The sequence below is a fragment of the Conger conger genome, chromosome 14 (genome assembly GCF_963514075.1).
Source record: "Conger conger chromosome 14, fConCon1.1, whole genome shotgun sequence".
NCBI lineage: Eukaryota > Metazoa > Chordata > Actinopteri > Anguilliformes > Congridae > Conger > Conger conger.
In genome coordinates, this window is record NC_083773.1 from 45,832,055 (window position 1) to 45,842,054 (window position 10,000).

The 10,000-nt window shown below is 47.6% G+C and overlaps 1 protein-coding gene across 2 annotated transcripts in view; it reads right to left on the reverse strand.

Annotated features, from left to right (window-relative positions):
- mars1 (methionyl-tRNA synthetase 1) overlaps positions 1–8,535 on the reverse strand; it is a 38,112-nt gene extending 29,577 nt beyond the window's left edge. The window contains exons 1-5 of one of the 2 annotated variants that reach the window (XM_061218693.1): positions 8,314–8,535; positions 4,319–4,409; positions 2,477–2,555; positions 1,593–1,724; positions 101–176 (exon numbers count right to left, since the gene is read on the reverse strand). In XM_061218693.1, the coding sequence (XP_061074677.1) occupies positions 101–176; positions 1,593–1,724; positions 2,477–2,555; positions 4,319–4,409; positions 8,314–8,416 (481 nt within the window). In that variant the 5' untranslated portion in view covers positions 8,417–8,535. The remainder of the gene's footprint in view (positions 1–100; positions 177–1,592; positions 1,725–2,476; positions 2,556–4,318; positions 4,410–8,313) is intronic. The other variant, XM_061218694.1, reaches the window with a different exon arrangement.
- Positions 8,536–10,000: the final 1,465 nt, after the last annotated feature.

Here is a 10,000-nt window from a genome sequence, read left to right on the forward strand (position 1 = left end):
TAAGCCATGTCACTTCAATAACCACAAGCACAATGTCAAATACCGTGTGTCAAATACCGTGTTATTATTGTATGCTCAAAGCCACTTCCTGTTCTCTTACCTGTCATGAAGCTGGAGTCAGACAGGACAGGGTAGAGCGCCCCCCACAGGACAATGTCTGCAACTGTCACCTCGTCCTAAACACAGCGTCGTTGTAACACTGTTAGAACTAGACTGTTACAGATGTAAATGGGAAGCTGGCTAGTTTCAGAAAACAGTCTGTGCAAAAAGACAGGAAGTGCTGGTAAACAGTTCAGTCAATACATATCTTACATCCATCCATCCATCCATCCATCCATTATCTTAACCCGCTTATCCTGAACAGGGTCGCAGGGGGGCTGGAGCCTATCCCAGCATACATTGGGCGAAAGGCAGGAATATACCCAGGTCGCCAGTCCATCGCAGGGCACACACACCATTCAATCACACACTCATACCTATGGGCAATTTAGACTCTCCAATCAGCCTAACGTGCATGTCTTTGGACTGTGGGAGGAAACCGGAGTACCCGGAGGAAACCCACACAGACACGGGGAGAACATGCAAACTCCGCACAGAGAGGCCCCGGCCGACGGGGATTCAAACCCAGGACCTCCTTGCTGTGAGGCGGCAGTGCTACCCACTGCACCATCCGTGCCGCCAGACATATCTTACAGCTCAGTCAATACATGTCTTACGGTTCAAAACATGTGGCTTGGTTGGTGCCTTGCATGGCAGCCAATCGTCGGTGGTGTGGGTGAATGAGAGGCATCAATTGTACAGTGCTTTAGATGAAGGTGATATACAACTGCTAACCATTTACCATTTACACGTCTTCAGGTTCAGTAAACACAGTGTCTTTAGGTTGTGTGTGTGTATGTGTGTGTGTGTGTGTGTGTGTGTGTGTGTGTATAAACGGCAGTGAGTGTGTGTGTGTGTATAGACGGCAGTGTATGTGTGTGGGTGTGAGTGTGTGTGTATAAACGGCACTGTGTGAATAAAAAGCAGTGTGTGTGTGTGTGTATCAGTGTGTGTGTATAAAAAGCAGGGTGTGTGTGTGTGAGTGTGTGTATAAATGGCACTGTGTGCGTGTGTAAAACAGCAGTGTGAGTGTGTGTGTGTGTGTGTGAGTGTGTGTGTGTGTAGACAGTGCTGTAGGCGCGCACGGGTGTGCGCATGCGTGTGCGTGTGAGTGTGTGTGTGTGTACAGACAGTGCTGTAGGCATGTGTGTGTCTGTGTGTGTGTGTAGACATTGCTGTAGGCGCGCACGTGTGTGCGTGTGCGTGTGTGTGTGTGTGTGTGTAGACAGTGCTGTAGGCGCGCCCGTGCGTGCGTGTGCGCGTGTGTGTGTGTGTAGACAGTGCTGTAGGCGCGCCCGCGCGTGCGTGTGTGTGTGTGTGTGTAGACAGTGCTGTAGGCGCGCACGTGTGTGCGTGTGCGCGTGTGTGTGTGTGTAGACAGTGCTGTAGGCGCGCCCGCGCGTGCGTGCGTGTGTGTGTGTGTGTGTGTAGACAGTGCTGTAGGCGTACCCGTGCGTGTGTGTGTGTGTGTGTAGACAGTGCAGTAGGCGTACCCCACACAGGAAGGGCGTGGCTCTCTTCTGCAAGCTCTGCTCCAGGAAGCTGAGGGGCGGCAGCAGAGCAGCGGCTGACTCCGCCCCCTTCCCCTGGAGGGCTCTCAGGTGCAGGGCCTGGGACAGAGTGGGCTAGAGACACAACACAGTTACACACTGTACAGCACAGACACAACACAGTTACACACTGCACAGCACAGACACAACACAGTTACATACTGCACAGCACAGACACAACACAGTTACACACTGCACAGCACAGAGACAACACAGTTACACACTGCACAGCACAGAGACACAACAGTTACACACTGCACAGCACAGACACAACACAGTTACACACTGCACAGCACAGAGCCAAAACAGTTACACACTGCACAGCACAGACACAACACAGTTACACACTGCACAGCACAGAGACACAACACAATTACACTGTACAGCAGAGAGATACAACACAGTGGTGAAACATGGAACACTGCCCAAATAACACACAGGGATCAACCATGTGGATCCATCACATAGGGATCTACCACATGGATCCAACACAAAGGGATCTAACACACAGGAATCTACCACGTGGATCCAACACACAGGGATCTACCACGTGGATCCAACACATCTTGGATATTTTTTTCTCTCAAGCAGAAAATATTACATTGTTTTATGTTACTGTTTGGTTGGCAAGTTCTTATTACATTGGCAAATTTTGAAACAAGTCAAACTTATTTAGCAAATTAGATTTTAAGTCTTAAATTTAGTCTCTTAAGACAGTTGAGACGGTGTGTGAGTGAGAACAGGGACAGTGTGTGGCAGGTCCAGGACTGTTTTTAAATAAAGTTTTTCTGGAGAAGGGCATCTCCATTTGGCACAGTTCCTCTCACCTGCAGTTCAGTCGCCTCCCATTCCAGCCACTGATTGGTCAGGCTGCTGGGGTCCCTCCCACCAGTCTCAAAGAAAAACCTGTTACACACAACCAAGAGAGGGGAGTGTAGCGGAGTGTAGCAGTGTGTGTGTGTGTCTGTGTACTCATGTGTGTGTCTGTATGTGTGTATGTCTGTGAACACGTGTGTGCCTGTGTGTGCGTGTGTGTGTGTGTGTGTGTGTGTGTGTGTGTGTGTGTGTCTGTGTACGCATGTGTGTGTCTGTATGTGTGTATGTCTGTGAATACGTGTGTGTGCCTGTGTGTGCGTGTGTGTGTGTGTGTGTCTGTGTACGCATGTGTGTGTGTGTGTGTGTGTGTCTGTGTACTCATGTGTGTGTCTGTATGTGTGTATGTCTGTGAACACGTGTGTGTGTCTGTGTGTGCGTGTGTGTGTCTGTGTATGCATGTGTGTGTGTGTGTGTGTGTGTGTGTCTGTGTACGCATGTGTGTGTCTGTATGTGTGTATGTCTGTGAACACGTGTGTGTGTCTGTGTGTGCGTGTGTGTGTGTCTGTGTACGCGTGTGTGTGTGTGTGTGTGTGTGTGTCTGTCTGTGTCTGTGGCCTATTCCTGGACTGTTGCAAATGTATTCAAATGTTAATTATGGAAATAATTGACATGGAGAAATTGCCAGCTCAGATGAAAGATGCATTGTATTTCCAGACACAAAGTCTGGTATGTTTCAGCATCATATATGGGATACTTAATGGGATACTTCTCTTGTGTGTATTTTTTTAATTACTAGTATTAAATTCATTTTTTATGTGTGATAAAGGATATTTAAGATATTTAGAGAAGTTTCTGATGATGTTTCAGCTTTAGAATAGCTGGTGAAGGGCATTATGGGCTTCAGCTTTAGAATAGCTGGTGAAGGGCATTATGGGTTTGTAAGAAATAGGAAAATACACCTCAAGTCACACCACAGCAGCTTGTTCAGCTAAACACCAAATTTATTTATTTAGTTTTGGACTCCCGCACACTGTATCTTGCAAAACAACTTTAATTGCGTAACCAAAACACTTTCTGAATAAAATCCTGCGTCAGTATCTGGGTTAGGATTTTATTCGAGACGTATGTTAGTTACACAATTAAAGGCTGTTTTGCAGGACCAATTTGCTTTTGAATTTATTTTTCCCCTAACACCTGTTACCTAAGCCAGGTGTGCAAACCATATTCCCTTTTAACATTATCCTTCAAAAACTAAATGGCACATTGTTTATCATTTTATTTTGTTAGGAACTCCAGCAATTGCAACCTGAGACAGCTGTGCTCAAGAAATGAATCACTGAAATGATTATATTGTGTTAGTAAACACAACAATCCGTTAATACGTACAGACAGTAGGTTTAACTGACACAAAAATGAGCTGGGCTACCATAGTGACCTGAGCCGTGTCCAAATCAATGCATTTGCCTACTACTGAGTACACTAGTTAGTACTTAGTAGTAGGACAGTGTGCCGATTGAAAGCAGGCCTGGGACATGCAGAGTGAATCCTCGTAATGGAGTGGGAGTGGGAGTGGGAGGGTCACAAACACCATCAGGGCTGGGCCACAGTGCCCTATCAATCACTGGCTAGTTTGAACCAGTCAGCTGATACTTCTCTGCAACAGCACATGGCCACTGGTTTGGGTCAGCAAGTGATTGATAGTGTAAAATTGCTCACCCATTGCTGGGTTGAGTGAACACTCACTGTCCAACCGCATGCCCATTGCTGGGTTGAGTGAACACTCACTGTCCAATGCTTTACACCGTTGCTTTACGCGATCGCATCGCGCACCACTAACAGGGCGGCTAACTCACCTGCAGATAGCGTTGGCGGAGAAGAGGTGCAGTCCAGAGGGCAGCTCCAGGGCAGGAACGGCGGCGTGACTCAGGTAGGGCACCACTCTCTCTGCAGGCCAAAACAGAGCCAACATGGAGACTCAAAGGCACAACACCAACACGGTCACCAGGGCACGTCAGAGCCATCATGGAGGCACAACACCAACACGGTCACCAGGGCACGTCAGAGCCAACATGGAGGCACAACACCAAAACGGTCACCAGGGCACGTCAGAGCCATCATGGAGGGACTCAAACACCAACATGGTCACCAGGGCACGTCAGAGCCAACATGAAGGCACAACACCAACACGGTCACCAGGGCACGTCAGAGCCAACATGGAGGCACAACACCAACACAGTCACCAGGGCACGTCAGAGCCAACATGGAGGGACTCAAAGGCACAACACTAACACGGTCACCAGGGCACGTCAGAGCCAACATGGAGGGACTCAAACACCAACACGGTCACCAGGGCACGTCAGAGCCATCATGGAGGGGACACTCCAGACACACACACTCCTGACACACACACACTCCCGACACACACACACACTCCAGACACACACACACACTCCTGACACACACACACTCCCGACACACACACACCTCCACAGGCCAGGGCGCCCCACACACACACTCCAGACACACACACTCCAGACACACACACTCCCGACACACACACTCCCGACACACACACTCCAGACACACACACACCCGGCACACACACTCCAGACACACACACACCCGACACACACACACCCGACACACACTCCCGACACACACACACCCGACACACACACACCCGACACACACACACCCGACACACACACTCCCGACACACACACACCCGACACACACACACTCCCGACACACACACACTCCCGACACACACACTCCCGACACACACACTCCAGACACACACACACCCGACACACACACTCCCGACACACACACACACCCGACACACACACACTCCCGACACACACACACCCGACACACACACTCCAGACACACACACACCCGACACACACACACTCCCGACACACACACACCCGACACACACACCCGACACACACACTCCCGACACACACACTCCCGACACACACACTCCCGACACACACACACACACACACCCGACACACACACACCCGACACACACACACTCCCGACACACACACACTCCCGACACACACACACTCCCGACACACACACACCCGACACACACACTCCAGACACACACACACCCGACACACACACTCCCGACACACACACACTCCCGACACACACACACTCCCGACACACACACTCCCGACACACACACACACCCGACACACACACACCCGACACACACACTCCCGACACACACACACCCGACACACACACACCCGACACACACACACCCGACACACACACACCCGACACACACTCCCCACACACCCGTGATGGAACCCGCCAGCGAGCTGAAGTTCAGTTAGCAGCCTGAAACCAGAACACACTGTGGACTAAGAGGCTTAAAGCCCTTTCAAATCCCTCACAAACAAAAACTCTGACCCCAACACGGGAGAAAAGTCAAGATACTGTGCCCCAGAATGCATCAAGTAACAGCAAATAACTTTTCAGTAACAAAACCCCTATTGCCCCCCTATTTAACCTCCATAACCCCTCCTCAACCCTAACCCTAACGCCCCATTTAAACTCCATAACCACTCTTCAACCCCACCCCCCCCGCCCCTTGCATGTCCTGGACACCACTGTAATTGGTCCCTAATCATGTCTAGACCACAGCAAACGATGCCTGGGTGTACCATCCTCACAGTGCAATTCCAGTTTTCCGGCATTCTTTAAGCTACGGTCACATTGGCTGCAATAAATCTGGGATCAATCGGATTAGGGGGGAAAAGGGTAATCCGGATGACGTGGGAGGCAGGGCCCAGAGGTTGGGGCTGCACCCTGTGGTACGTGCTCGATGGGGTGATGTTTTGGGCCCTGGGCGGCTCAAGGGGACAAGGCTGGGGATCTCCAGCACCTGCTGTGAGCCGTAACGGCATGCGTCTGAGACAGTGACCGACCGCAGCTGGCACGTTCATCAGAAAACCCCTGATATGGACAACAGGGATGTTCAGCTCAAACTCGGGAGGGCTGCAGTGTCTGTACTCATAAGAAAACCCCTGATATGGACAACAGGGATGTTCAGCTCAAACTCGGGAGGGCTGCAGTGTCTGTACTCATAAGAAAACCCCTGATATGGACAACAGGGATGTTCAGCTCAAACTCGGGAGGGCTGCAGTGTCTGTACTCATAAGAAAACCCCTGATATGGACAACAGGGATGTTCAGCTCAAACTCGGGAGGGCTGCAGTGTCTGTACTCATAAGAAAACCCCTGATATGGACAACAGGGATGTTCAGCTCAAACTCGGGAGGGCTGCAGTGTCTGTACATTTGCAGTTTGATCGAGAAATTAAGTCTTAATGAATTAAATCTTTCTGCAGCTTACTTCACTGAACTGAGAAGACCAGGTCAAAGCGCAGAATGTTCTGTCACACAGTGAACGTTAAGTCACACAGTGAACATTCCGTCACACGGTGAACATTCTGTCTGTTCAACAGGTTCTGTTGCAGTTTTTGGCGCTCCTTGGCAGCAGTTTCCCAGAAACATTGCAGCAGTGGGATCGTCGGCTACACAAGGATGGCAGTGGGATGATGTATAGCAAGTTAATGCGTGTAAATGACCGTGGTACAAAGGCTGCACACTATCACTCTCTCGCTAACCGTACCTTTAGCATTCACAGACGGCACCTTCAGCTCTCTCCCGGCTCAACTTTCCCTTGTTCTGAAGGCAAACTGAAACTCAAATCCTGTGCCTGTCCTAATCCCCATTCAAAAGAATTATGATGCAAGACTGTTTCAGATATTGGTTTTAATTTTTCCATCAAAGACAGAAAGGGAAATAGTTTCTTAGTGGTCTGTATGTCACAGGAAAAATACAAAGCAAAATTCATAATATCTAATTTCATAATATCTGACTTTATTTTAAAGAGCTGTTCCTAGGTGACAAATGATGATGCTCATTGTGGCAAGATGAAATTTCAAGTAAATTAGCTAAGTTACACCACTGTAGAAATACCACCATGGAATGAAAAAGATTAACAACTCTTGAACATCCAGAACTTGAAGAGTTCCAGAACACCGACTGTGAACAAATGGTAAATGGTTGGCATTTATATAGCACTGTACAATTGATGCTTCTCATTCACCCATTCATACACACATTCACACACCAACGGCGATTGGCTGCCATGCAAGGCACGTCAGGAGCATTTGGGGGTTAGGTATCATGGTCAGGGACTCTTCGACACAGCCAGGGCGGGGGATCGAACCGGCAACCCTCCGACTGCCAGACGACTGCTCTTACTGCTTGAGCCATGTCGCTACTGAACTGTCGGACACCAATCATAAGCGTCTGATTTCCAGGCCCTGTAGAGCCACACTGTCTCTAGGTCGGCGTTGGTTATTGCACTCCGTTATTCAAAGCTAGTTGATAACACAGTTAATGCAACTCACCCCAACTGATTTCTCGCGTCTAAATTAGTTAAGGTGGCCAGAAAAACCAGAAGACAATGTGGCTATGTAATCGCTCAGACATCAACGAAAATGTTCAGACATCAACGAAGCAGAAACACGTAGATCACGTATATGTTTAGTCGCATGATTGGGCCTCCACATTCAGTTCATAACAAAGTCAGTCATCCAGATAACTGCAAGACCTAGTGACAAACTTCAAAACGTTGACAATGAGCCAACTAGCTAAAATGCAAAATGCATAATTTCAGCGAAATGGGGATCAAGTAAACAGAACTGTTAAAAAGACATGTAGCTGGGAGCATTTAACAATTCGACTCTGCAAACTCGCTAACGTTAACTCACTGTCACCGTCCACTTGTCGAACGCTAGCTAGCTAACGTTAACTCACCTTCGTGATTCACATAACTGATGTCACATTTTATTCCCGCGAGTTCCGCCGCTGCCAGGACCTTCACGCAATGAGGATTACCTTTGCTTAGGAATAGTTTCATTTTATACTAGTTGTTCTATTAATTTAAACCCCAATGCGGCTAGCTAAGTAACAAATATACTACATGTGCCTTCGCCGGCAACCCAACCAATGCTGAGCGCTGATGCAACCACTAGTAAACACACAATGGAGAACGTTGTAGTTTTTACTAGTGGCACGTCAGGGAAAACACAATGGACCGTGGAGTTTTCTAGACTACTCTTCCCGTGAATGCGTTCCCGAAAACTGAAAATGGCAACGATACTCAGCAACGTCATTCAACGAACAGTAAGTCGCCCTTGCTCCAATTGGTTAAGACATGTGCATTTTATAGTTTCAACCTATCATAAGTGAATATGCTTAGTTTTCGATGAATAAAATATTTAATTATCGATGAGAACCAAACGTGTTTGTGAGGCCCCGCCAGAGACCACTGTCACGTGACACTAGAGCTAGTGACGTAGAACTGGCGAACGGTATCGGCGAGATCACTCGTACTGCAGGGTCTGCGGACGCACGTACTGTGATGCATACATGCCTGTTATTGTGAGCTTATCTGATACATTGCCTGAGAAATCATCATTTCTAATTGAGGTGAGTGGCAGTTTGCACTTCCTTATCAGTTTAAAGTTTGATTCATTCTGTGCACTTTGTGCGGATTGCTTGATTTATTTTGCGCACGTTTTAGTTTTAACTTGGAAAACACACAAAAATCTAGCTAGCAGCTTAAAAATAAAATTGTATGTGCTATGGGGACTCAAATAAATTGAACCTCAATTCTGCACCTTTTCTTTTTTAAGTTTTCAGGTTGTTAAAATGGGAGTTTGAGTTATTCTGCTTTGGGTCTGTCACTACCCAAGTTGAAGTCCGCTATTCGTGTAATAGTTATATTTTTATAATCTGTTTGACATAGCAGAGGCAATTTTCCAACTGTATAATGTTTGAATTCAAGGGAAAGATTTTTTTCAGAGATAATCCGTATGCCAAGTGCGTTTAACCCATGCTACTGTTTGGAGGTGAACATGGGGTTGCAGCTGTTCTGTTAAAGTCGTGCTTTATTGATGCATAAAATGTTTTGGTCCCAGCTTTATGAATCCTATTATAACATCTGTCAATAAGTGCTACGCTGTCTGCTAATCATAAATAGCCTACATACTGTGATTGGCGGGACGTTTTCGATCTGCGAGTAGCTGGCTTCGCTGTAGTTCTTGGAGCATATCTTCTAGGCTATGTGTAGCCTACTATTTTATTCTTTATATAGTCGATTTATATTTTTCTTTCTTTTGGAAGTATTTCGGTTTCAGCAGACGAGTCTTTGGAGATTTATTTGTTATTAGGGCGGGATTCAAATGGGCAACGTTTCTGGCAACGTTTACGTAGGCTCATATAAACACGTATGCTATTTCAGAGCGCAACTCTTATATATTTTATTTATTTTTCACTGGTACAAATAAAAAATATGTTCCTCGGCCTGGCGATATCAGATGGCATACAGAGCCTGCGGTACAGACTCGTACTGCTCGCGCGCCATTGGAAGTTCAAGGCGCTCAATAAAAAGGGGTGCCTGCGGGGGGTTGGGGGTTCAGGTGCATGTTGTCAAGGGCGC